Source organism: Manis javanica, chromosome 13 (assembly GCF_040802235.1).
Source record: "Manis javanica isolate MJ-LG chromosome 13, MJ_LKY, whole genome shotgun sequence".
NCBI classification, from domain to species: Eukaryota; Metazoa; Chordata; class Mammalia; order Pholidota; family Manidae; genus Manis; species Manis javanica.
In genome coordinates this window covers 92,679,746-92,706,946 of record NC_133168.1, presented here as the reverse complement: position 1 = coordinate 92,706,946, position 27,201 = coordinate 92,679,746, and the positions used below count along the sequence as shown (strand labels likewise).

General features: G+C 50.6%; 2 protein-coding genes across 6 annotated transcripts in view; one reads left to right on the top strand and one right to left on the bottom strand.

Annotated features, from left to right (window-relative positions):
- Positions 1–12,002, bottom strand: part of LOC140843068 (uncharacterized) — a 180,798-nt gene extending 168,796 nt beyond the window's left edge. The window contains exon 1 of one of the 5 annotated variants that reach the window (XM_073220859.1): positions 11,907–12,002. In XM_073220859.1, coding sequence (XP_073076960.1) covers positions 11,907–11,960 — 54 coding nt within the window. In that variant the 5' untranslated portion in view covers positions 11,961–12,002. Of the gene's footprint in view, positions 1–950; positions 1,188–5,598; positions 6,060–6,117; positions 6,142–9,873; positions 10,263–11,906 lie in introns of those variants that run through there. The other 4 variants (XM_073220857.1, XM_073220858.1, XM_073220860.1 and 1 more) reach the window with 4 other exon arrangements.
- A 4,607-nt stretch (positions 12,003–16,609) lies between these two features.
- LOC140845427 (uncharacterized) lies at positions 16,610–26,845 on the top strand. The gene is made up of 13 exons (XM_073219502.1): positions 16,610–16,766; positions 18,218–18,222; positions 21,020–21,217; positions 21,334–21,524; positions 21,798–21,976; positions 22,824–23,037; positions 23,272–23,426; positions 23,566–24,089; positions 24,842–25,057; positions 25,322–25,425; positions 25,910–25,979; positions 26,709–26,774; positions 26,840–26,845. Exons 1-13 carry the CDS (start codon positions 16,610–16,612, stop codon positions 26,843–26,845), a joined length of 2,085 nt encoding a protein of 694 aa, XP_073075603.1.
- Positions 26,846–27,201: the final 356 nt, after the last annotated feature.

Here is a 27,201-nt window from a genome sequence, read left to right as displayed (position 1 = left end):
TTGGAGTGTTCCATGTGGAATCCTGCCGATTTCACTGAGCATTTGAAAATGTTATGATGAAACCTTGGGAGAACAACCGCCCATTTGCAAGGCCCACCTTACCAGCCACCACAGGACCCCATTTTTCTCCAAGTCATTTAACCCTTCCTACGACCTATCGGTTGTTTATGTGTGCACAACTCATCTCCCGGCAGGATTCACGTTTGAATCATTTTTCTCTCATTCAATTCCATCTATTACATCATCTTGTACACAACGACCATTCAACACATGACAAAAAAAATACTTATGGAAAAAAAAATAGTCACTGTTTATTTTACTAATAAAATTGTTCTCACATAATACGGACAGCTATCATCTGCAATACATAGGAAACTGAAACATAAAAGACCTGTCTGTATTCCGAGAAAAAAATGGGCCATCCAAGTATTTGCAATCTAAGATGTTACAATGATTCACAGCTCTTGAATTAAGAGATGACCAGACCTTCCCTCAGGAAAGGCAAACATGACTTTGGGCGCGAGCTGACACCGGAAGTTGGTGACCTGGACCTTTCAAGACTAGGCTAAGTTTGTGCGATTTCCAGGAGAGGTGCAGGTGCTCCAAGTCCTGGGGACATGTGGGACTGGGGAGAGGCTGGGGAGTGAGCATCTCATGGTCTCAAGTGACTCGGCAAAGAAGAGTTAGCAGACTTGGGGAGGCTAAACCAGGTTTGTTGACTAGGGAGCGGAGTGAATTAACCATCACCCAAGTCAGGGAGGAAAAATGGGGAGCTTCCCGGAGAGCAGGACTAGGTCTAAACACGGTGACCTTGAGGTGAAAGTGGGACCTTTATGGCCTTGAGATAAACGGAGACATAGGCCAATAGAGTCAGTTACCTAGGAAAGGGCCAGAGAAAAAGACCAACCAGTCCTGAGGTATCCTTACCACGGAGAAGGAGCTCAAATTACCTTAAACCAAAAGGGAGTGGAAGCCAGAACAGGGTCATCAGGATAGTGCCACGTAACAGAGTCCGAGCTGAGAAAGGATTTCTGCCAAAGGAGAGGACAATGGAAAATGGAGAAAGCGGATTCTTCAGACACCCCCTTGCCAGTGTCCGTGACTCAGTGACCACAAAGAGTGCCACTTCAGCAGCCATCAAACACCAGAAGTGGGGCTGTACCAGGCAGGCCCCATCTCATTTTATTTTTTTTCGATAAAGAATACCGTAGCCTGAAAGAAGGGCACCTGATGGATTTATGTCCTTATTTAAGTAATGCATTAAGGTTAAACTTCACTAAATAACAAACAGGGAAGTGGTTACATATACAGCTTTCTAATTTTATTGGCATTAATATCAAAAACTAGTTTGCTTTTTTTAAGCTTATATCAACAAAGCTTTATAAAAATAAATTGTTTCAAAAAAGAAAGAAACAAGGTGGCGGCCCAAATGTCCTCCAAGTGGCCCGAATGACTCCACCCCAGACCCAGTATGGGCAGCGCTCAGCGCACAGGTCAATGAAAAGGTAGACGGAGTGAAGTTACATGGGATGCCAGTGGGAGAAAGGTCGAATCATACGAAATCACAGACGTACAAAAGTCATTTTCATGTTTCACCTGTTCCTTAGACGATCACAAATAGCAAGCAGTCATTTTCTGCAAGACTTTCTGTGCCGCTCACTGACTTGAGCTCTGTTGGTCCACATCAGGAATCAGCAAACGGGGAGAATTCTCCCACATTCAGTACATATGCAATAGGCACACCCTCGGGGGTACAAGGCTTTGCCCCTTAAGACACCAAAACAAACACTTTTTAAAGTTCGTCTGGTCTACTGTTTCCCAGCCCAGGAACAACCACAGCAACTTTGGAATTTTTGTAGGAACCAAGAAAAACGTGGTTATCTGTCCCAAGGGAGGTCCCGGGGGGGTTGGGCAAGTCTCTGCAAGCCGTTACCATAAAGGCCAAGGTACTCTTCAGCTGCAGAGAGCTGAAACCTCTTCTGTGTTCACTCCGTGGTCCCCAGGACAACTACAAAATCCTGGCCTCTCTCCAATCACCCGAGGTTCATACTGCCTTTCCAAGAGGATTCCACAAAGCCCCCAAATTACCACACACATAGGCAAAAAAAACTGGCCGAGTAAATTCCCATCATGCCAGGGCACTCGGTAGTTTTCAAGGGCAGACTGTTCCCAGAAAAATGCAAATAATTCAGGCTCCCCAAAGAAATTCCAACCAAATATGACATTTGTTCTGTCAGAAAGCAATGCTGAATTGCACTTGAAGAACTTGGATGAAGACGTTAGAGCACAAAGACAGGAAGACGGCTTCTGGCCTATTAGGGATTCTAACTTACCACTCTGTGTTTTACCCCTCATCCCTACTGAAAGATGCCCCATAGAGTGCATGATAGCTAGCGATATTTGTGTCTACTGCCAACGAGATAGCCTTTCAGTAATTGAACTTTAATCTTTGTCAATACAAACATTTTAAAGGTCTCCTTTCCAGTGTTCAATTGTTTAGTTCTTTAAATGTCAGCTGCAAAAAAAATAAGTATCATCCAAAAAACAGCATCCACCTGTCCTGCTACAGCTGACAAAGCATTGGCCACAAAACCATACGTAAAATAATGTTATGAGTTCCAATTAAGGCATCTATGTTGTAATTTCCAAACAAAACTTCTCCTAAGACAGGGTCACATCAGTCCCACACGCCTTTCAGCCTTTAGCAAGTAAGATACTACCCTTGGCTGCATAACCCCCTCACCCATCTTAAATCATTCCCTTTTCTCATGCTACCACCCACAAACACAGACACTGAAATTTTTACTCAACTATGAAAAAGGTTTCAAGGTAACTTGAGTAACTAACCAGAAGTCAGGCTGACATTCTTTAAATCAAAAAGGACTGTGCAACAAGAGAGCAGACACCATCCCTACCCTCCCGTGGAACTGATGGCGGGGTTCTTGTTGGCAGAGTCGAACAATGAACTTAGCAAACACCGAAGGTAGGAAAGCCAGGGAGAGGCTTTCACTGAGAGATACAGTGAGAGGACAGAGCTGCTGGCTCACGCCGGGAGGGGACAAGGGAGCCCAGAGTTGTGCATTGTCTAGGGGTTTTATAGGCAATTGAGGGTTTTTTGGGAACCGGATACACGCTTCGGGGTGTGGACTTAAGTGGTCCCTGAATATTTGAAATTAACTTCACAAAAGAAACTTACTGCTCTGATTTCTCCCTGATACACTGGCATCTTGGTCTGGGAGCATAACAAACAAGGCCGCCTGCCCAGAACCCAAGGTGGGCTGAGTTATTGTCTGTTGGCTAAAGGGTAAGTTAAGAATCTTACTTCTTAACTTCCTGGGGGTTAAAACGCAATCTTATCTATAATATGGGATCCTTCCTGCCTTTTACTGTGTTCTCTGTGACTGGGATTACTTGCCATGTTCGTTGCCCAGGTTATACATTACTTGATTACAGGATGAAGGAGGAAAAGCAGCATCTGGGCAAAGTTAAAGATAAGCCGGGCCTTGTAGCAGGCTAAAGTAAACTTTACAACAGCCGCATTTAATTGACACAATGAAGACACGGGCTATGTGGAGGTATTTTCTTATCTGGGGGATATTCAAACATTCCAAGCCAAGTTACTCCTTGCTTTTTAGTTTTAACTAATCTTCACTGAAGAATGCTTATATTCCTAGTTTGATATTTTAGAGAATTAATGTGACTCTGACGTTGCTTAATTGTTTAATACAGAGCTCTGGTACGGGGCTTTTTCCAGAGGCCCTCACTCTACTCTGACTACACCCGTGGACCCTGTCTCATTCCCCACCTCTACAGATACAGACCCTACTGCTGCGAGGGATGGGGGGCGATGACCGCTCTGCTGCTTCGTGCTGAGAAGGGGGTGCAGTAAAGGGTGCAGGTAGGTCTCCATCAGTGGTCAGTGAGAGGGCCTCAGAAGATGGGCACTTCTATTCCTGGGTGACAGTGGTCAATCACCTCCTCTGCCAGGCATACTGGATTTCACCACTCCTTACCACCACGGCCTGCACCTTGCCTTGATTTCCCTCTTGCCTTCCCACTAAGCAAGAGTCGCCTCAGAGCTCTGGATTCAGCGGTACCTTACCAGTGTGCCTCTACTTTATGCCTTTTGGGAGTTTCATCTAGATCCTAGTTGTCTCTGCACAAGCTTTAGCAATAGTACACTCGGGATCATTCCTTGAGAATATCGGACCTTCCTGTCCGATAGGTGTGGGGAGTGTGTGCCCTCTTGCTGCCAGAGCCTCGGTCAGAGTCACAAGCCTGTTTCTCTTCCCTGGGGCTACAGATAGGGAAATGACACAGCCCCGGGATGGCTGCCTCTAAGGAAGGGAGGTCAATACCATAGAACCATTTACATGTTGGACTCAGCTTTCAGCCTGACTACTGCACAGGACAAAACACCTGAACCAGACGAATTCACCGCTGACTTTAATCAAACATTTAGTGAAGATCTAATACTCATCCTCCTTAAACTTTTCCAAAAAGTAGAAGAGGAAGGAAAACTTCCAAACTCATTCTACGGGGCCAGCATCACCTCAATACCAATACGAGGCAAAGACACCACAAAAAAAGAAAATTACAGACCAATATCGCTGACTGACATACATGCAAAAATACTCAACGAAATATTAGCACACGAAATTCAAAAATACATCAAAAAGATCATCCATCATGATCAAGTAGGATTTATTCCAGGGATGCAAGGATGGTACAGTATTAGAAAATCCATGAATATCATTCACCAACTCAGCAAAAAGGAGGAAAAAAACCACAAGATCACGCCCACAGATGCTGAAAAAACATTTGACAAAATTCAACATCCATACATGATAAAAACTCTCAACAAAAAGGGTATACAGGGCAAGTACCTCCACATAATAAAGGCCATATATGACAAGCCCACAGAAAACATACTTAACGGCGAGAAGCTGAAAGCATTCCTCTGACATCGGGAACAAGACAGGGATGCCCACTGTCCCCACTGTAATTCAACATAGTACTGGAGGTCCTAGCCACGGGCAATCACACAAAACAAAGAAACACAAGGCATCCAGATTGGTAAAGAACAAGTCAAACCGTCAGTATTTGCAGATGACATAATATTGTGCATAAAAAAACCCTAAAGACTCCACTCCAAAACTACTGGAACTGATATCTGAATTCAGAGGAGTTGCAGGATACACAATTAATACACAGAAACCTGTTGCTTTCCTATACACTAATGATGAACTAGCAGAAACAGAAATCAGGAAAACAATTCCATTCACAACTGCATCAACAAGAATAAAATACCTAGGAATAAACCTAACCAAGGAACTGAAAGACCTACCATACCCTGAAAACTGCAAGACACTCTTAACAGAAGTTAAGGAGGACTCTAGCAAATGGAAACTCATCCCATGCTCCAGGCTAGGAGGAATTAATATTATCAAAATGGCCATCCTGCCTAAACCAATCTATAGATTCAATGCAATCCCCATCAAAATACCACCAGCATTGTTCAACAAACAGGACACCCGTTTATGAGATAAGAAAGTGCAGCATTTCGTCAGGAATAAGAGTGAAGCATGGATCTCCTACCTTGCGGTGCTGAGCATCGGGGTCCGTGGCACTGACGAAGTTAGAGGCACACATCGAGCGAGTAAAGGAAGTAAACAGCACCCTTGCCTCACCCAGAGGCTGGGGCGGCCCGGAGAAGCAGGCTGGAAGTCAGGCAGACAGAAAGAGAGACACTCCTCGTGGATACCCAGTCGGGCTGTCGGGGGCTGATTCCAGACACGCGGGCCTTTGAGAAGCCGCTGAAGCGCATCCTCAGCCTAGACTCTCGCAGGTGCCCATGGCCTTCCTCAGTCCCTCGCATCCAGGGAGATGCCTCTGAAGGGGAATCCTGGCCTCCACTCAGGTGACTTTTCCGGCTCCCAAGGGAGACGGGGGATCCACTGAGGGAGACGCAGGGGAACCTCGCGCTCGAGACTTTGAGAGCGGCAGCCGGGCTAGTCCCACTTAAGTGGCTGACGAGCGCCCGATGTTGTGGTCCATAGACGGCTTCCTTCTATAAGGACAGTGAAAGAAAAGGCAGGCTCGGATGCCTATACTCACCTCCGAAGTTATCCCGGACGAGCCCCCAAAAACGATGCAGCTTCTCACACCACAAGGGTATGAAACTAGAAATAAATCACGCAAATAAAATGAAAAAGCCCACCACCGCATGGCAGATTCACAACATGCTCCTAAACAACCAACGGATTAATGACCGAATAAAAACAGAGATCAAGCAATATATGGAGACAAATGACAACAATAAAAACTGAACTACGCAAAATTGGTGGGACACAGACAAGGCGGTGCTAAGAGGGAAGTATATTGCAATACAGGTCTCCCTCAGGAGAGAAGAACAATCCCATATGAACAGTCTAAACTGAAAACTATCACAACAAGAAAAAGAAGAACAAATGGGGCCCATAGTCAGCAGGTGGAGGAACACAATAAAGATTGGAGCAGAAATAAATAAAACTGAGGAGAATGGAACAATACAAAGAATCGATGAAAGCAGAAGCTGATTCTTCGAGAAAATATACAAAATTGATAAACCCCTAGCCAGACTAATCAAGAAAAAAAGAGAGCCTGCACACACAAACAGAATCAGAAATGAGAAAGGAAAAATCACTACAGAAACACAAAGAATTAGGAGAGAATACCATGAAAAATTATATGCCAACACACTGGATAACCTACAAGAAATGGACAACTTTCTAGAAAAATGCAACCCTCCAAGGCTAACCCAGAAAGAACAGAAAATATGAACAGACCAATGACTAGGAACAAAATTGAACTGGTAATCAAAAAACTATCTAAGAAGAAAACACCTGAACCAGATGACTGTACTGCTGACTTTAATCAAACATGTACTGACGATCTAATAGTCATCGTCCTTAAACTTTTCCAAAAAGTAGAAGAACCAGCAATACTTCCAAACTCATTCTATGAGGCCAGCATCACCTTAATACCAAAACCAGGCAAAGACACCACAAAAAAAGAAAGTGACAGAACAATATCGCTGACAAACATACATGCATAAATACTCAACAATCCACCTCTAGGAATTTACCCTAAGAATGCAGCAGCCCAGTTTGAAAAAGACAGATGCACCCCTATGTTTATCGCAGCACTATTTACAATAGCTAAGAAATGGAAGCAACCGAAGTGTCCATCAGTAGATGAACGGCTAAAGAACATGCGGTACATATACACAATGGAATATTATCCAGCCATAAGAAGAAAACAAATCCTGCCATTTACAACAACATGGATGGAGCTAGAGGGTATTATGCTCAGTGAAATAAGCCAGTCAGAGAGAGACAAGCACCAAATGATTTCACTCATATGTGGAGTATAAGAACAAAAGAAAAACTGAAGGAACAAAACAGCAGCAGAATCACAGAGACCAAGAATGGACTGACAGTTACCAAAGGGAAAGGGACTGGGGAGGATGGTTGTGGGAAGGGAGGGTTAAGCAGGAAAAAAGGGGCATTGCGTTTAGGAGACATAATGTGGGGGGGTGCATTAGGTGGGCTGTACAACACAGACAAGACAAGTAGTGATTCTATAGCATGTTACTACACTGATGGACACTGATTATAAACGGTATGTGGGGGTCACTTGACGATCGAGGTAGTCTAGTAAACATAATGTTGCTCATGTAATTGTAGATTAATCATACAAAAAATTATAACAACTGAATAAAAAATAAAAATAGAAACTATTATCATTTAAATTTTAAGGAGGGATTAAACAATTTCGAGACAAGCAAAAGCTGAGAAAATTTAGGTTGCACCACCCATCTCTACAGTGTATTTTGAAGGGACTGCTATAGATGGAAGTGTTCCTAACGTTAATAGCTGTCACCAGAGGTAATAAAGAGGGACATACAAAGAGTACAGAATACCATACCTAGTATACAAAGAATGAGGAGGGGAAAAAAAAAACAACCTTTAGATTGTCTTTGTAATAGCATACTTAAGTGAGTTAAGCTAGATTCTTAGGTAGTAAGGAAGGTACCCTTTACCTTTTGGTAACCACGAACTAAAGCCTGCAATGGCAGTAAGTATATACCTATCGATAATCAGCCTAAATGTAAATGGTCTGAATACACCAATCAAAACACACAGTCACTGAATGGATAAAAAATAAGACCCATGTATATACTGTCTACAAGAGACTCACTTCAAACCCAAAGACATACACAGACTAAGAGTGAAGGGATAGAAAAAGATATTTCATGCAACTAATAGGGAGAAAAAAGCAGGTGTTGCAGTACTTGTATTGAGCAAAATAGACTTTAGAACAAAGAAAGTCACAAGAGACAAGGACGGATATTATGTAATGATAAAAGGGGGTCAATCCAACAAGAGGATATAACCATTATAAATATCTAGGCACCCAACACAGGAGCACCTACATATGTGAAACAAATACTAACAGAATTGAAAGGGGAAATAGAATGCAATGCATTCATTTTAGGAGAGTTCAACACTCCACTCACTCCAAAGAACAGATTAACCAGACAGAAAATAAGGAGACAGAGGCAGTAAACAACACATTACAACAGATGGACGTTACACATCTACAGAACTCTTCACTCAAAAGCAGCAGGATACACATTCTTCTCAAGTGCACATGGAAGATTTTCAAGAATAGATCATATGCTAGGCCACAAAGAGAGCCTAAGAAAATTCGAAAAGATTGAAATTGTACCAACCAGCTTCTCAGACCACAAGGGTATGAAACTAGAAATGAAATACACAAAGATGACGAAATGGCCTACAATCACATGGAGGCTTAACAACATGCTCCTAAATGACCAGTAGATCAATGACCAAATAAAAACAGAGATCAAGCAATACATGGAAAGAAATAATCACAATAATTCACACAACGCAAAATCTGTGGGACTCAGCGAAAGCGGTGGTAAGAAGGAAGTAGGCGTACCTCAAGAAAGAACAACAATCCCATATGAACAGTATAAACTCACAATTAACTCAACTAGAAAAAGATGAACAAAGGAGAAGGAGGGACATAATAATGATTTGAGCAAAAATAAATAAAATTGAGAAGAATAAAACAACAGAATGAATGAAAGCAGGAGCTGGTTCTTCGAGAAAATAAACAAAATAGATAAACTACTAGCCAGACTTATCAACAAAAAAAAGAGACTACGCACATGAACAGAATCGGAAATGAGAAAGGAAAAATCACTAGTGACACCACTGAAATATGAAGATTAGAGAATACTATGAAAAATTATATAGTAACAACCAGGACAACCTAGAAGAAATGGTCAACTTTCTAGGAAAATGGAACCTTCCAAGGGTGACCTAGGAAGAAACAGAAAATCTGAACAGACCAATGACCAGCAAGGAAACGGCACCGGTAATCCCAAATGACAGGGACGACAGGAGCCTCAGGAAACAGTTGTTACTCCTGGAGGCGCTGCGTCCGGCGGCCTCTCCCCCGCCGCCCGTCCGCGGGTCCCACCGACCCTCGGCTCGCCCGGCCCTCGCCCCCGAGGCCGCCGACTGAAAACGGCGCACAGGGCAAGACGCCCGCCGGCCTCCCCGTCTGCGCGGCACGGCCCGCCCCCTCCGCCTGCGAACCCGGCCCGCGCGGCAGTGTCACGTCGGCGGCGGGGCCCCACGCCGGGCCCCGCGAGTCCACCACCCGCGTCGGCCGGCCCCAGGCCCCGCGAGGCCTGCGGGCCCGCCGATCCCCTCGCACGGCCGCCCCCTCACCGGTCCGCCGCTCCCGCAGGCGGAGGCTGGGGTCCACGCGCCCCCTCCGGGCCCCGCGGCGGCGTACCTTCCGACTCGCAGAGCCATCGCTGTCGCCTTCATCCCTGAAGCGGGGCCCGCTCTGGACGCTCCGCAGCAGGTACGACGGTGCAAGGCTGGAGGAGGCAGAGCTGGACGAGCGCAGGTCCGGCCGGGGCGGCGGCTCGAAGTCCGGGCCGATCGCCGGTGCCGCCTGGGCTTGCGCGCCGGGAGGAAGGCGCATCGAATACAGCGGCGGTCCACCATCTGGGCTCCGCCGGACTCGCTGCGCGGACGGGACGGCGGACCGGAGCACGGACTGAACAGCGTGGGCAGCTCCGCCAGGCGGAGCTCGCAAACCTACTGACTCTTCAAACGGCCGCTTCGGCGCCTGCAGCTACTACGCAGCCGCCGGAGACGTTTCCTGCGCGCGCGCCCAGTGGCTACCTGCCCCGCCGAACCGCTCCCTCATTGGCTTCCAGTGCTGTCAGTCGGGGGAGGGCCTGAGCCATGTTCCCGGCGCTCACTGGCCGCGGCGGCCTTTCGAGATGTTACTTTTACAAAGGCAATGTGCTATAAACAATGTTTTCCCTTCTATTTATTTTTCCAGTCAGCTCACACAATACACTTCTTGTTACTGAGAGCACCAGTAGGGAAGCTCACTGTAATTAAAAGATTGATCTTCTGGAAACAATGCTTAATAACAGGCACAAAAAACTGTGAGTAATTCTGCATTTTAAAACACTGTCCTCAAGTTAATTTAACCTGAGCTGATTGTGCACCACATGGAGAGTCTAGAATCAGTATCTACAGGCTGAAATCAATGGACCACAGAGAAGAGGAGACAAACTCCAATTGGCCACTTCATTGAGATCAGGGGAGCCTTGTGATAAAAAAATCAGGTGAACACACATTTGATATGCTCCAGATGATAACAGTTCAGAGTTGCAATGGGAATTTTTTGTATTTTCTGTGTTCTCTAAAGGAAAAGTCTATCTTTATGCACATATGCACATATATTAATGTGTGTGCAGCAGGTATAGTGGGAAAAACACTTGGTATCTTGAAAAGACAAAAATAAAAGTGGTTCTCGGCAAAAAAAAAAAAAACAAAAAAACTCAACAAACTATTAGCACACCAAATTCAAAAATACATCAACAGGATCATATACCATGACCACGTGGGATTCATCTCAGTGATGCAAGGATGGTAAAACATTCGATAATCGATCAACATCATCCAGCACATGAACAAAAAGGAGGACAAAAACCACATGATCACGTCCACAGATGCTGAAAAAACATTAGACAAAATTCAACATCCATTCATGATAAAAACTCTCAACAACATGGGTATACAGGGCAAGTACCTCAACATAATAATAAAGGCCATATATGACAAGCACACAGCCAACACCATACTTAACAGCAAGCAGCTGAAAGCTTTTCCTCTGAGATAGGAAACAAGACAGGGATGCACACTCTCCCCACTGTGATTCAACACAGTACTGGAGGTCCTAGCCACGGCAATCAGACAAAACAAAGAAATATGAGGCACCCAGATTGATAAAGAACAAGTCAAACCGTCACTATTTGCAGATGACATGATATTGTATATAAAAAAACCCTAAAGACTCCACTCCAAAACTACTAGAACTGATATCTGAATTCAGCAGAGTTGCAGGATACACAATTAATACACAGAAACCTGTTGCTTTCCTAGACACTAACGATGAAGTAGCAGAGAAATCAGGAAAACAATTCCATTCACAATTGCATCAACAAGAATAAAAATACATAGGAATAAACCTAACCAAGTAACTGAAAGACCTACCATACGCTGAGAACTACAAGACACTCTTAACAGAAATGAAAGAGGACACTAACAAATAGAAACTCATCCTGTGCTCCTGGCTAGGAGGAATTAATGTTATCAAAATGCCCATCCTGCCTAAAGCAATCTACAGATTCAATGCAATCCCCATCAAAATACCAACAGCATTCTTCAACGAACAGGACACATTTTTATGAGATAAAAGGCACAGCATTTCATCAGGAAAAAGCGTGAAGCGTAATCTCCTACCTTGCGGTGCTGAGCATCGGGGTCCATGGCACTGACGACGTTGGACGCACACATCGAGCGAGTAAAGGAAGTAAAGAGCACCCTTGCCTCACCCAGAGGCTGGGGCGGCCTGGAGAAGCAGGCTGGAAGTCAGGCAGACAGAAAGAGAGACACTCCTCGTGGATACTCAGTCGGGCTGTCGGGGTCTGATTCCAGACACGCAGGCCTTTGAGAAGCCGCTGAAGCGTAGCCTCAGCCGAGACTCTCGGAGGTGTCCACGGCCTTCCTCAGTCCCTCGCATCCAGGGAGATGCCTCTGAAGGGGAATCCTGGCCTCCACTCAGGTGACTTTCCCGGCTCCCAAGGGAGACGGGGGATCCACTGAGGGAGATGCAGGGGAACCTGGCGCTCGAGACTTTGAGATCGGCAGCCGGGCTAGTCCCATTTAAGTGGCTGACGAGCGCCCGATGTTGTGCGCCATAGACGGCTTCCTCCTATAAGGACAGAACAGAAGGAAAAGGCAGGCTCGGATGCCTATACTCACCACCGAAGTTATCCCGGACTAGCCCCCAAAAATGATTCAGCTTCTCACACCACGAGGGTATGAAACTAGAAATAAATTATGCAAATAAAATGAAAAAGCCTTCCACCGCATGGAAGCTTAACAACATACTCCTAAATAAACAACGGATCAATGACCAAATAAAAAGAGAGATCAAGCAATATATGGAGACAAATGACAGCAATAGCTGAACAACGCAAAATCCGTGGGACACAGACAAGGCGGTGCTAAGAGGCAAGTACACTGCAATACAGGCCTCCCTCAGGAGAGAAGGACAATCCCATATGAACAGTCTAAACTCACAACTACCACAACTAGAAAAAGAAGAATAAATGAGGCCCAAAGTCAGCAGGAGGAGGAACATAAAAAAGATTGGAGCAGAAATAAATAAAACCGAGAAGAATGAAACAACACAAAGAATCGATGAAAGCAGGAGACGATTCTTCGAGAAAATAAAGAAAATGGATAAACCCCTGGCCAGACTAACCAAGAAAAAAAGAGAGCTGCACACATAAACAGAATCAGATATGAGAAAGGAAAAATCACTTCAGAAACCACAGAAATACAAAGAATATGAGAGAATACTATGAAAAATTATATGCTAACACACTGGATAACCTACAGGAAATGGACAACTTTCTAGAAAAATGCAACCCTCCAAGGCTAACCCAGAAAGAACAGAAAATCTGAACAGACCAATTACTGGCAACAAAATTAAACTGGTCATCAAAAAACTACCTACGAACACAACACCTGAACCAGATGGCTGCACTGCTGACTTTAATCAAACATGTAGTGAAGATCTAATAGTCATCCTCTTTAAACTTTTCCAAAAAGAAGAAGAAGGAATACTTCCCAACTCATTCTACGCGGCTAGCATCACCTTAATACGAAAACCAGGCAAAGACACCACAAAAAAAGAAAATTACAGACCAATATCGCTGACAAACATACATGCAAAAATACTCAACAATCCACTTCTAGGAATTTACCCTAAGAATGCAGCAGCCCAGTTTGAAAAAGACAGATGCACCCCTATGTCTATCGCAGCACTATTTACAATAGCCAAGAAATGGAAGCAACCTCAGTGTCCATCAGTAGATGAATGGATAAAGAACATGTGGTACATATACACAATGGATATTATTCAGCCACAAGAAGAAAACAAATCCTACCATTTGTAACAACATGGATGGAGCTAGAGGGTATTATGCTCAGTGAAATAAGCCAGGCAGAGAAATACAAGTACCAAATGATTTCACTCACATATGCAGTATAAGAACAAAGAAATACTGAAGGAACAAGAAAGCAGCAGAATCACAGAACCCAAAAATGGACTAATAGTTACCAAAGGAAAATGGACTGGGGAGGATGGGTGGGAAGGGAGGGATAAGGGGGAAAAAGAAAGGGGGCATTACGATTAGCATGTATAATGGGGGGGGGGCTTGGGGAGGGTTGTGCAACACAGAGAAGACAACTAGTGATTCTATAGCATCTTACTATGCTGATGGACACTGACTGTAAAGGGTATGTGGGGGAGACTTGATGATGGGGGAGGTGTAGTAAACATAATGTCACTCATGTAATTGTAGATTAATCATACAAAAAATTATAACAACTGAATAATAAATAAAAATAAAAAAGATCATCTTTTAAATTTGAAGGAGGGATTAAACAATTTCCAGATAAGCAAAAGCTGAGAGAATTTAGCTTGCACCACCCGTCTCTACAGTGTATTTTGGAGGTAGTTCTATAGATGGAAGTGTTCCTAAGGTTAAATAGCTGTCATTAGAGGTAATAAAAAGGGACAGGCAAAGAGTATAGAATACCATACCTAATATATGAAGAATGAGGAGGGGAAAAAAAAAACCTTTAGATTGTGTTTGTAATAGCATACTTAAGTGAGTTAACTTAGATTCTTAGGTACTAAGGAAGGTACCCTTTACCTTTTGGTAACCACGATCCTAAAGCCTGCAATGGCGGTAAGTACATACCTATCAATAATCACCCTAAATGTAAATGGTCTGAATGCACCAATCAAAATACACAGAGTCACTGAATGTATAAAAAAACAAGACCAATGTATATACTGTTTACAGGAGATACGCTTGAAACCCAAAGACATACACAGACTAAGAGGGAAGGGACGGAAAAAGATACTTCATGCAACTAATAGGGAGAAAAAAAGTAGGTGTTGCAGTACTTGTATTGAACAAAATAGACTTTAAAACAAAGAATGTCACAAGAGACAAGGACGGACATTACGTAATGATAAAGGGGTCAATCCAACAAGAGGATATAACCATTATAAATATATAGGCACCCAACACAGGAGCACCTACATATGTGAAACAAATACTAACAGAATTGAAAGGGAAAATAGAATGCAATGCATTCGTTTTAGGAGACTTCAACACTCCACTCACTCCAAAGAACAGATCAACCAGACAGAAAATAAGTAAGGAGACAGAGGCACTGAACAACACATTAGAACAGATGAACCTTACACATGTACAGAACTCTCCACTCAAAAGCAGCAGGATACACATTCTTCTCAAGTGCACACGGAACAGTTTCAAGAACAGATCATATACTAGGCCACAAAAAGAGCCTTTTGTACCAACCAGCTTCTCAGACCACAAGGGTATGAAACTAGAAATTAATTACACAAAGACGATGAAATGGCCTACAATCACATGGAGGCTTAACAACATGCTCCTAAATAACCAGTGGCTCAATGACCAAATAAAAACAGAGATCAAGCAATAGACGGAAACAAATAACAACAATAATTCAACAAGGCAAAATCTGTGGGACTCAGCGAAGGCGGTGGCAAGAAGGAAGCATATTACACCACAGGCCTACCTCAGGGAAGGACAATCCCATATGAACAGTCTAATCTCACAATTAACCAAACTAGACAAAGAAGAAAAAGTGAGGCCCAAAGTCAGGAGGAGGGACATAATGATGATTAGAGCAGAAATAAGTAAAATAGAGAAGAATAAAACAATAGAGAGAATCAATGAAAGCAGGAGCTGGTTCTTCGAGAAAATAAACAAAATAGTAAACCCCTAGCCAGACTTACCAAGAAAAAAAGAGAGTCAACGCACATGAACAGTATCAGAAATGAGAAAGGAAAAATCACTGCGGACACCACAGAAATATGAAGAATTATGAGAGAATTCTATGAAAAATTATATGGTAACGAAGTGGAGAACCTAGAAGATGGTCAGCTTTCTAGGAAAATGCAACCTTCCACGGCTGACCCAGGAAGAAACAAAACCTGAACAGACCAATGACCGGCAAGGAAACTGAATCGGGAATCCCCAACGACAAGGACCACAGGCACCTCGGGAAAACACTTTTAATTCTGAAGGCGCGGCCTCCGGAGGCCTCTCCCCCGCCGCCCCGCCGCGGGTCCCGCCTGACCTTCTGCTCGCCCGGCCCTCGCCCTCGAGGCCGCCGCCGAGAACCTCCACACGCGGTAAGACGCCCGCGGGCCTCCCCGCCTGCGCGGCCCCGGCCCCTCCGCCTGCGGCCCCGTCCCGGCCGGCGGCGGGAGGTCGGCGGAGCGGCCCCGGTACGGGGCCAGCGAGGACCCAGCACCCGCGTCGGCCGCCCCACGACCCCGCAGGCTCCGAGCCGCCAACCGAGCACTCGCACGATCGCCCCCTCACCGGCACCACCGAGACCCCAGGCGGAGGCAGGGGTCCACGCGCCCCGTCTGGGCCCCGCCGCCACGTACCTTGCGGCCCACAGAGCCGTCGCTGTCGCCTTCACCCCTGAAGCGGGGCCCGCTCTGGACGCTCCGCAGCAGGTCCGACGGTGCACGGCTGGAGGCGGCAGAGCTGGACGAGCGCAGGTCCGGACGGGGTGGCGGCTCCAAGTCCGAGCCGATCGCCGGTGCCGCCGGGGCCTGCGCGCCGGGAGGAAGGCGCAGCCGAGCACAGCGCCGGTCCACCATCAAGGCTCCGCCGGGCTCGCTGCGCGGGCGGGACGCAGGCCGGAGGCACCCGGATACGGACGGCGGACCAGAGCACGGACTGAGCTGCGGGAGCCGCTCCTCCTCGCGGCGCTCGCGAACCTGACTCTTCAATGTGACGGCTGCGGCGCCTACAGCTACTACGCCGCCGCCGGAGATATGTTTCCTGCGAGCGCGCCCAATGGGTACCTGCTCGGCGGAACCGCTCCCTCACTGGCCTCGGGTGCGGTCAGTCGGGGGAGGGCCTGAGCCTGACTCCCCAAGCTCATTGGTGGCTACGGCCTTCATTCGGGGGCGGGCCTTCGAGGGACGCTGCACGCTCATTGGCCGCGAGAGCTGTCAGACGGGGACTTTTATTTTGTTCAATGTACTTTCTAATATTTCGAGATGACCCACGTGTTTTTATTTATTTATTTATTTTATTGTGGTGTCATTAATACAGTCACATGAGCAACGATGTGGTTACTAGATTCCCCCCATTATCAAGTCTCCCCACACACCCCATTACAGTCACTGTCCATCAGCGTAGGGAGACGCTGTAGAGTCACTACAGGTCGTCTCCGTGTTGTACCGCCCTCCCCGCGCACCCCCTGCATTACATGTGCTGATCCCGATGCCCCTCATTCCCCTTCTCCCTCCCACCCACACTTCCCAGTCCCTTTCCCTTTGGTAACTGTCAGTCCATTCTTGGGTTGAGTCCGTTGTTGTTTTGTTCCTTCAGTTTTTGCTTTGATCTTAAAGCTCCACAGGTGAGTGAAATCATTTTTTGGTACTTGTCTTTTTTCTCCTGGCTTATTTCCCTGAGCATAATACCCTCTAGCTCCGTCCATGTTGTTGCAAATGGTAGGATTCGTTTTATTCCTATGGCTGAATAATATTCCATTGTGTATGTGCACCATCTCTTCTTTATCCATTTATCAACTGATGGACACTTACTTAGGTTGATTCCATTTCTTGGCTATTGTAAATAACTCACGTGTTATTAAGTTACTTAATTTTCAAGTGACCGTAGATTTTCTAGATATCTTTCTAAAGGAACAAAAGCATCTCGTCGGCCTGGGGTGAGAGGTGGGGTCCCGGAGTGAGGGAGGATGGGCTCTGGGGTGAGGAGTGGGGCCCTAGGGGTGAGGCGTGGGGGCCTGGGGGTGAGGGATGATGGGCGCTGGGGTGAGGGGTGGGGCCCTGGGGGTGAGGCGGGGAGACATGGGGGTGAGGGGTGATGGGCCCTGAGGTGAGGGGTGGGGCCCTGGGGGGTGAGGGATGATGGGCCCTGGGGTGACGGTTGGGGGCCTGAGGGTGAGGGGTGATGGGCCCTGTGATGAGGGATGGGGGCCCTGGGGTGAGGGGCAGGGACCCACGGGGTGAGGGGTTCTCCCTGTGTAAATCCAGGGAGGGCAGATCCCAGGGCAAAATACCTTTCAAAGCGAAATCAGGCAAAGGGACAAATAATGTTTAAAAGCCATTTATTGCCTACAAGCAGTCGCCCTGCGTCTCTCTCCTGATGCAGTAGAAGAGAGCAAATACTCCCACCAAACTCTCTGGGGCAGATAAGCCCTCGTTCGCCTACGTGATTACCCACTGACGTGAAGACGGACTACTTCTCTCCACCCCTTGGAAACACCTGTTGATACGGAGATGCACTATAGCCAGGCCAAGAGATTGTGGAAATACTACAATTTTACCCACACCCTGTCTGTGGAACACGTGTCTATGGCCTCCCTGTATGTACTTAATTAAATTTTGTTACTTTTTCTCCTGTTAATCTGTCTCATGTCAATTTGTTTCTTAGACCAGGTAAGGGAACCTTGAGGGACAGAAGAAATTCTTCCTCCCACCACCAGTCAAGTAGCTATGTTTACTAAGGGCTGAACCAGGACCTCTCTCTTTTTGTTAAAAGGACCAGAATGGTGTGGAGAAAATGGAAATTACAGCCAGGATCCTTGCCTGGGTGTCACCCATTGTAGACCTGAAGTGCGTGTTTGCATGTCTATGAGATGTTTACCGAGAGGCTGGTCAGTCTTGGGAGTGTTAGGCAGAAAAATAGATAGTAGCGGGATGAGAGGGAATTAAGGTCAGTAAAGTTCACTAAAAAAGGGACTCGAAGAGCATCCTGTCCCAGGGGACTGAGGAGGAGCAGAAAAGAAAAAGTAAAAGCTAGTGAATTGGTGCAGGAATGTGTGCTTGGACCCCTGCAAGCTGCTACTTCATGTGTCTGCACCCCAGCCTCTCTCCTACCATTTCCCCTTGAAAAGCCCTGACCGCTTGTGTGTCAGGAGGACGGTGGTTCTCTAAGGCAGGAGCCTACCACTCCCTCGTTTGCTAGCAAGTCAATAAACTATTCTTTCCTTTCCTCAAAACCTTGTCACTGTCTTTCGTGATTTGGCTTAAGGGACGAGGACCGGTTTTCCGTATCAGGAGCGGCCCCCCGACCAAGTGCCCACAGTGCCGCTCCCTCGGTGTCAGAGCCCAAGGCCGAGCTGTCCTGGAGGAACGCAGAGCTCCGGCCTTCCTCCTCGCTAGCCACAGGGGACTGTGCCGGCAAGGAATTCGTGCTGTGCGGTAGCTCGAGCACAAGCCTCTAGGATTCCCTCTAAAGTACACATTGAAAGCAGTAACGCCTTCCAGGAGAGAGTACAGAAACCGGTGTCACCACCAAGGATTTGGAAGATGTCGGAGTGGTGATTCCACATACCCTTGTTGAAGTCACTCACTTGGCCTACTCCGAAAAGAGATGAATCTTGTAGATGCCAGTGCATGATTGTCAACGTAATCAGAGTGTCTCAGATTGCAGTTACTGCTGCACATGGGGCTTCATCACTTGGTCCCCAAGCACCCAGTGTGTAAGTATTGGTCAGGAAAATGCTCTTTGTTCTCTTCCTGTGAGTAAAGACCAGCAGGGCAGTTAGCTTTCAGTCGACAAGGAGAGAAAACTATCTCAGAGGCATATCAGACCTCCAGACTTAGGTTGTCATTTGGTCAGAAGGAATCTTCATTCTCCTTTTCCTTCCAGAAGACGTCACACTGGCCCATCCCATTGATGGTACTATACCGATTGGACCCAGTGATCGGGAAGTACAACTAGTCTAATCATATTGGAAGATCAGTCACGTGTCGAAAGGTGGGAAATAAATCCAACAAAAATTCAGGGGTCTTTCACCTTAGAGAAGTTTCTAGAAGTCTATCGTGTGAGCATGCCAAGCACTCCCTTCTAAGGTGATGAATAAGCTGCTGTATCTGACCCCTCTTCACTCCAAAAATAAAAAAGCATAGCATTCTGGTGGACCACCTCGGATTTCGGAGGCAACATAGACCTCATTTCCAGTGTGCTACTCTGACCCATTTACTGATTGGTCTGAAAAGCACCTAGTCTGAGAGCAGCCTGGACCTTTGGAAGGTGGATGCCAGTAGATGGCAACACCTGGAACCCCTCTCATTGCTACCCCTTCCAGGTGCACACCTGAAAATGGCCTAGCGGGGAACGGACCTGCCAAGATCACAAGGCCCGGACCCCAGCCTGACTTGCGTGCTGTTCCACGCTCCGTGCCAAGCCTGGTTGGCATTCCTCCATCTCTGAGTCTGTGAGTCACACACACGTGACACCAGCCCCCAGGAGCTGGAGGGGTCATCCATGTATCCCTGGGGATGTCCCTAGGGAGGAATGTCTGGCATGACCCTCCCTGTGCAGGCTGGGACATTGGGCAGCTCCTGGGAGGTACTATGGCTTCAGCAGGACAGGGAACTGGTGACAAAGAGCGGCCTGAGCTCAGCTCTTGTCTCCTCAGAGCTGGGACCCTGGTGTCATTGCCAAAGAGCAAGGGGAGGGATCTGGTGGAGATCTGTGTACTCATGCATGGCAAGGGCCATGAGGGTGGGCAGTCAGCAGCCCAGAGGGGCATGTGGGCATGTCTGAATGCAGGTAGGGGCCCTGGAAGTGGACCCTTGAAGAGGTGATGTCACTCAAGACACGCCCAGTAGAACCTGAATTGTGACCCGGACGGAACCCAGCTCCTGGTCGCAGACCCCAGTCCTGCTCACTTGACCGGAGGCGCTCGACAGAGCAACATGCGGTCTTGTTGTGTGGAGCCTTCTGAAGGCGTGGGAGTCAGGGAAGCCGAGACGGAGAGTCTTCCTGCTCGCTGTGGGCGTTGGCTGAGAGAACACTTCCAACGCCTCTGTCCGTGTCTCCCGAGGAGCCCCGAGGTAACACAGGGCAGCCCAGAGCGGGCCCCTCCAGGACCAGGCCACTGTGTGACCCATCCCGGGCTGACCTTTCCCCCAGCTTCTTCTGTGTGTGTGGTGGGTGTGCAGCATGGGGGGACTGAAGGCTGGGGAGGAGGGGGGCAGTCAGTGTCACAGCGCTGGTCTCATCATTCAGGACATGGAGGTGAGTGTTGGGACCAGGTACTTCCACCCACATGTTAATCCTGAGCCCGGGGGGTGACCTCTTCTTCCCCCAGGGACTGGATGTCTACGCAGATGGCCCTCTGTGCCTGGTCTCCGGGGCAGGGTTTGGGTTCCACACTGCTCCCTGCGGGGAGGTCCACGCAGCCCCGGTTGCCTCCTACCTCGTTACCAGGCTCTGGCTTTGCAGAGCTCCACCCTGGGGAGCGAGGAGGAGCTGACTGATGGATTTACCTACTCCATTTCCCTGCACCTGGGGCAGGCTGCCTACACTCCAGGACCCCACTACAAGCCTGGTAACCTGCCAGGGCCCTCCCAGGGCTGCCCCACGAGATTGGTCAACAGACCCACTCCAGAGAGCGTGGAACCTCGCTCCCGGGGGCACCCCGTGCCGCTCCTTGCTTGCATCTCACGGGGCTGGGGGCTCTCGGGTGAGGTGCAAACCTCCCTTGTCCTGGTGGTTCCTCGGTTTCCCACTGACTATCTCCCTGTTGCCCCCCTCAGCGTGAACCTGAGCCATCTGTCCATGAGACTGATGTCCCCAAGCGCAGGGTGCCCCGGACAGGAATGAGGAGGAAGGGGAGAAAGCTCACGGGACGAGTGGAACTAGCTCCAAACACCAGCTGGAGCGCACCCAAGGTCACACTCCCTCCCGAGGACGCTGACCAGCTGACCACGGGCCAGCGGCTCCCCCGGTGAGCACCCACCCCCTCCTCCTCACAGTCGGGCCTCTGCCCACAGCCCGCGGTGTGTCTTGAGTGTCCCCACATGTGTCTGAGGCTCAGCGTGCTCCTCTGACAGGCAGGGTGGTTGGCGATCAGTCTGTTACGGTGCCCATGGGTAACACGAGAGGAGCTTAGAGGGGCTCCCTGGTGCCTGGCAGTGCAGAAAGAACTGCCGGCGAAGCCGGGCCACTTTGGGGCATACTTCTCTTTACCCAATGAGAAGCCTTTGGCCTCACCCATCAGTGGCTTGGAGCCTGGCTCATTTGGAAAAGCACAAGGGAAGCAGCCTTTTGGAATGGAGGCTCACGATTCCCTGTGGCTGTACCCGGTCCTTGTCCTCATCATGGCCACACGAGGGACCTCTGGGGACAGCAGAGGGGTACCTCGGAAGGTTCGGGTAGGACTTCCTTCAGCCACAATAGGTATGAAGCACCCACTTTGTGCAGACCCTTTGGGGACACTTAGCATAACTGAGTGAAAGAAGCAGACACAGTACTGGGACCCCGTCCCGTGTGGAGTCAGGCAGTCACTTCAGGCGTCATCCGCAGGTCACAGCCGGGAAGCATCACGGGCGATACCCTCACCGCCTCCTCATGTAATGGGGGGCATGACAAGGGGCCAGAGGAGGATCTGAGAAAGTGAGCGTTCACTGGGCCAGGAGGGGGCACTGCCTGTGTGCACAAGATGGGTGGAGGAGGCATTTAGGCCTTGGGGCAGGGGGCGCACAGCAGAGCCCAGCAGGTCACTCATCTTCGGGATCCCATGGGCGGGCTGACGACTGGAGACTTCCTATTTGGGAGGATGGGAGGGGATGGGGTCCCAGGACAGACGCGCAGGGTCAGGAAGGGGGAGGGGCAGGTGCCTGGACAGGCAGGGGAGTGCACAGCGGCCAGGCCCACACAAGGGCGGACCCGGAGGGCAGTGTGGCTGGAAGGACCAGGCTTCTCACTCTGCCACCCCCAGGCCTTACCCCAGCTGCAGGATGGGACAGGCTAGGAGCCTTGCCTGGGAGCCCGAGCGTGTGCCCAGCATCATAGATGCCAGCCAGCTTTCATCCACCCTGGAGGGCCAACTCCTCCACCACTTGGTCCAGGAGGAACACCTGGGGCCCACGGTGGCAGAGCTGAAAGGTGAGGGGCTGCAGCCAGAGGACCATGTAGGGTGGGCTTTCCGGACTGGGGTTCCCTTCAAGGCAGTGAGGGATCTTCTGTCATTGTAAGGCGCGAGGAATCAGGCCCAGGGTGACCCTTTCTCTGTGTCCTGCTTCAGACCCACGGCAGATGCAGCTGGCTCCACAGACACGGGGAGGGCCGGCATGGTGGCTAGAGCCCGTCCCGGAGCTCCCTGAGACCCCTGTGCTGGAGCGACAGCCGGTGTCACCTGCATCAGCCCCTGCAGAGCCAGAGGATGTCCCAGCAGTGGCCTTAGCCCCCCTGGCAGGCCCTGAGCTGGAGCCCCAGGAGCCCACAGCAGAGCCTAGCAGGTCAGTCATCTTTGGAATCCCATGGGCGGCCTGACAACTGGGGACTTCCTATTCGGGAGGATGGGAGAGGATGGGGTCCCAGGACAGACGCGCAGGGTCAGGAAGGAGGACGGGCAGGTGCCTGGACAGGCAGGTGAGTGCACAGTTGCCAGGCCCACACAAGGGTGGACCCGGAGGGCAGTGTGGCTGGAAGGACCAGGCTTCTCACTCTGCCACCCCCCGGCCTTACCCCAGCCCCAGGATTGGATGGGCTAGGCGCCTTGCCTGGGAGCCCGAGCATGTGCCCTGCGCCATCGATGCCAGCCAGCTTTCATCCACCCTGGTGGGCCGAGTCCTCCACCACTTGGTCCAGGAGGAGCACCTGGGACCCACGGTGGCAGAGCTGGAAGGTGAGGGGCTGCGGCCAGAGGACCATGTAGGGTGGGCTTCCCGGACTGGGGTTCCCTTCAAGGCAGTGTGGGCTCTTCTGTGATTATAAGGCGCGGGGAATCAGCCCCGGGGTGACCCTTTCTCTGTGTCCTCGTCCAGACCTACGGCAGATGCACCTGGCTCCAGAGACACGGGGAGGGCCGACTTCATGGCTAGAGCCCGTCCAGGAGCTCCCTGAGACCCCTGTGCTGGAGCGACGGCCAGTGTCACCTGCTTCAGCCCCTGCAGAGCCGGAGGATGTCCCAGCAGAGGCCTCAGCCCAGGGGCCAGGCCCTGAACTGGAGCCCCATGAGCCTTCGGGCCTGGGGCCCAGGGCACTCGCTAGAATGGCACCAGGCGTGGCAGAGCCAGTTCCAGATCCAGAGCCCACCAGCCCCAGTGCTGCGAGCCCCTGGGATATTACAGGAGTGGTCTCAGGCCCCGAACTGGAGCCCCATGAGTCCTCGGGCACGGGGCCCATGGCACCTGCAGGAATGGCACAGGGCCGGGCAGAGCCACAGGTGGTCCTGGAGCCCACCAGCCCCTGTACCGTGAGCACCCGGGATTTGCCGAAGGAGGAGGAGCAGACCATCCTGGCATTTGCCCCACGCCTGGTGGCCGAGCAGCTGACCCTGATGTGTGCGGTGAGCGGAGCAGGATCTCAGGGTCGGGGGTGGGCTTTCCCTGTGTCACGGGCTGCCCCAGACCTGCCATTCCGACGTGGACTCCTGTGATCTGGGCACATGTCCCAGCTTCCCCACGGATTCAGCACGTGCCCTGGGAGACTCTCCTCACCCCTATGCCCTTACTGACCACATGGGGACAGTATGGCTGGCCCTTAGGGATCCTTACAGACCAATGAGAAGGAGCGGAGGGAAGGTGTGCAGAGCCTGGCTGGGCTGGGAGGGGCAGGGCAGGGGAGGGGTGCTCAGGGAGGTGCTGCCAGGGCCTTAGGTCCTCGGGCCATTGGCCTGGCAGGCTCCTATGGCCTCCGCACTTCAGAGGCCCCTGCCATGGACCTGACTGCGTGGGAGACACAGACACCAACAAAGGCCCTGGGTGGAGTTGTTTCAGGGGAAACTGCACCTGAGTGGGGATCGGGATCCACGGGGTGGCAGCATGAGAGGCAGATGCCCCAGGATGGCAGGGTGAGCCGCCTTGTGCCTCAGGGAAGACGTGAGTGAGGGTGCCTGTGAGCAAAGCCCCTCTGTGTCCCATCACTCTGGGGTCCTGTGCATCTGGTCCTGGGCGCCTCAGTGGACGGGGTCTGAAGTCTGGATGGCCACAAGGCTCACAGCACATCCCCAGCTGCCTGTGCCCCAGCTCTGACCAGTGACCCAGCCTGGGAACAGGGGCACCAGGGGCACAGCTGGATGACACCTCTTGTCATCCCCAGGAGCTGTACAGTAGGGTTGAACGTGGTCAATGCAAGGTCTATGTAGAGAGACATCCACTGAGGGAATCCATTGTACTCCTGAACCCCAACATCCTTAACGTCATCAAGCACTTTGGTACCACGTTTCATTTTGTCATCTCCTCCTGCCTCGGCGGCCCGAGCACGACAGCCCAGGACAGGGCCCGAGTGGTGGAGTTCTGGATCCAGGTGGCCAAGGTCTGTCATGGGACAGCCCCCGGGGTCCCCTCCTTTGCCAGCTCTCAGGATGGGTGCCTGTGGACCTGGACTAGCAGGCCCCGGGGGTGGGACAGCCATCCCTGGACCCTTCCTTGGGTTGAGCCACAGTCCTCCACCCAGGAGGGCTGCTCAGCAAGTACCAGGTGTGCTGGGCTCCCTGGGTGTGTGTCTCCTTAAGGACAGGAGTTCATGGGGATAGAGCAGAGAAGCAGGCCACGCTCTCAGCTCTGTCTTCCCTCCCAGGAGTGTCTGGCTCTCAGAAATTTCGGGTCCTTCCGTGCCATCATCGTCGCCCTGCAGCACCCTCATGTACGTCGCCTGGAGAACACCTGGGGACATGTTTCCTGGTGGGTAGTCCTGTCCCTGGGACCGGGGCACCTGAGTGGACAGGGACACCCCTACATCTTGCGGTGTCCCTCAGTGTGCTGAGACTTCCTGGGGGGTGGCAGAGCCTAGGGGCGAGGATGGCGGGCTCTTCTGGCTCCCTGTGGGTTAGGCCGGGGTACCCGTGCAGGAATCAGTTTCCTCCAATGTCAGGTGTGGGGTGAAGCCCAATGGAGATCTGGAGCTTGTGCTCTGCAGCAGGAGGTCTCTGCCCCAAGGACAGCGACCTGGCCCAAAGCAGATTCGCCCCCGGGAGAACAGGGAATGGAGGCCCTGGGTGGAAACATGAAGCCCCCTCTGCAGGCCACAGATTTCCAGGGCTCAGGGCCGTGGTGGGAAGCCTCCTGTGGGCTAGTGGGCCTTCTAGGATCCCTGGGAAAAGGGGTCGGCCCCGAGACTCTCCGCCTGCAGGCCGCATGTGTCCCTCCTCCTCTCCCCTCCCCGTAGGAAGAGCTCCTGGATCTACAGAAAACTTAAAAAGAGGAACAAGGGGCTTAAAGGGAAGCAGCTCCTCGAGGTAAATGGGGGCTGGATGTCTGGAAGGGAGGGGTTCCTGGGGCAAATCCTCTGCTGCACTGTGGCACAGCTTTGCGAAAGACTCGAAGAGTGCGGGGTGTGCAGGGGAAGCTGATAGGGAAAGTAGGGACCCCAGGCCCATGAGGGCCTCGTCTGTCTCCCTCCCTTGCTCTACTTGACTGCGGGCCTGACATCCACTGAGGACCCAGGGGACAGTCCCCCGGTCAGGGCTGGGGCTGGTGTGGCGTCGGCAGCAGGGTTGGGGCCTGTGGCTGAGCAAGGTCGGCTTCTCCCCTGGGTCCCCTGAGCCTGTCATGACCCCTCTGTGGCCTCGGGCTCCCCATGTGTACATGGAGGGTTGCCGTCAGCCTGGTGGGCGGGCCTCCCAGGTGAGCAAGGGTTCAGAGACCACAAGAAGTGCTTCAGCTTTGTGCACCCCCCTGGTCATGTGAGGGGAGCCGTGCTGATAGCCGGGTGACAGTGAGTGCTCACGGCACCCTGGGAGGCAGAGGGGCCTCCCCTGACCCTCTCATGGCGGTGTCCATGGCCCAAGGACCCGCATGAGTATGAGTGTGTGCCAGAGGTGGGGTTGCTCTGGGCTGAGAGCCTGCTGGAGGTGGGGATAGCGTAGGTGCCAGGGGGCTCGGGAAAGGCATCCATCCACCACGGTCTGGCTGTGGGAGGCACGTGGGAGGGGAGCATGAGCACCTGAGTGTCGTGCACCTTGCAGGACGCGAGGGCCATAGTGAGGAAATGGCACCAGTCACCCAGGGCATCCCAGGATATGAAGAAGCAGGTGAGAGTGGGGTGGCCAGGGTCAGGGTGGTGGAGTGATCTTGCAACTGCTCCTGGTCCCACCAGCTCTGAACTGCCAGCTCTGGTGTGACCAGAAGGAGGGCGAGAGCAGCTGGGTACAGGGGGAAGTTGGAGGACAGGTGCCGGGCCCACAGTTCCTGGGAATGGCCAAAAGCCAGCCCTGGGAGGGCCCGGGAGGGGAGAGCAGGGCAAAGGGAAGGGGGGAGGCCGCACAGGGTGGTCCAAGAGAGCTGGGGGCTGCTAGTGTGGGGTTCCGGGGAGGCACTGTGGGCTCCCCTGAGGCAGGTGGGGACTCATCATCTCCTCACCCCGGTCGCACAGGGCATGATCCCGCCACTCGCACTGATCCTGTACGATGCCTTAGAGAAACAACAGGAACATCATGTGGATGTGAGTGACCCAGCAGG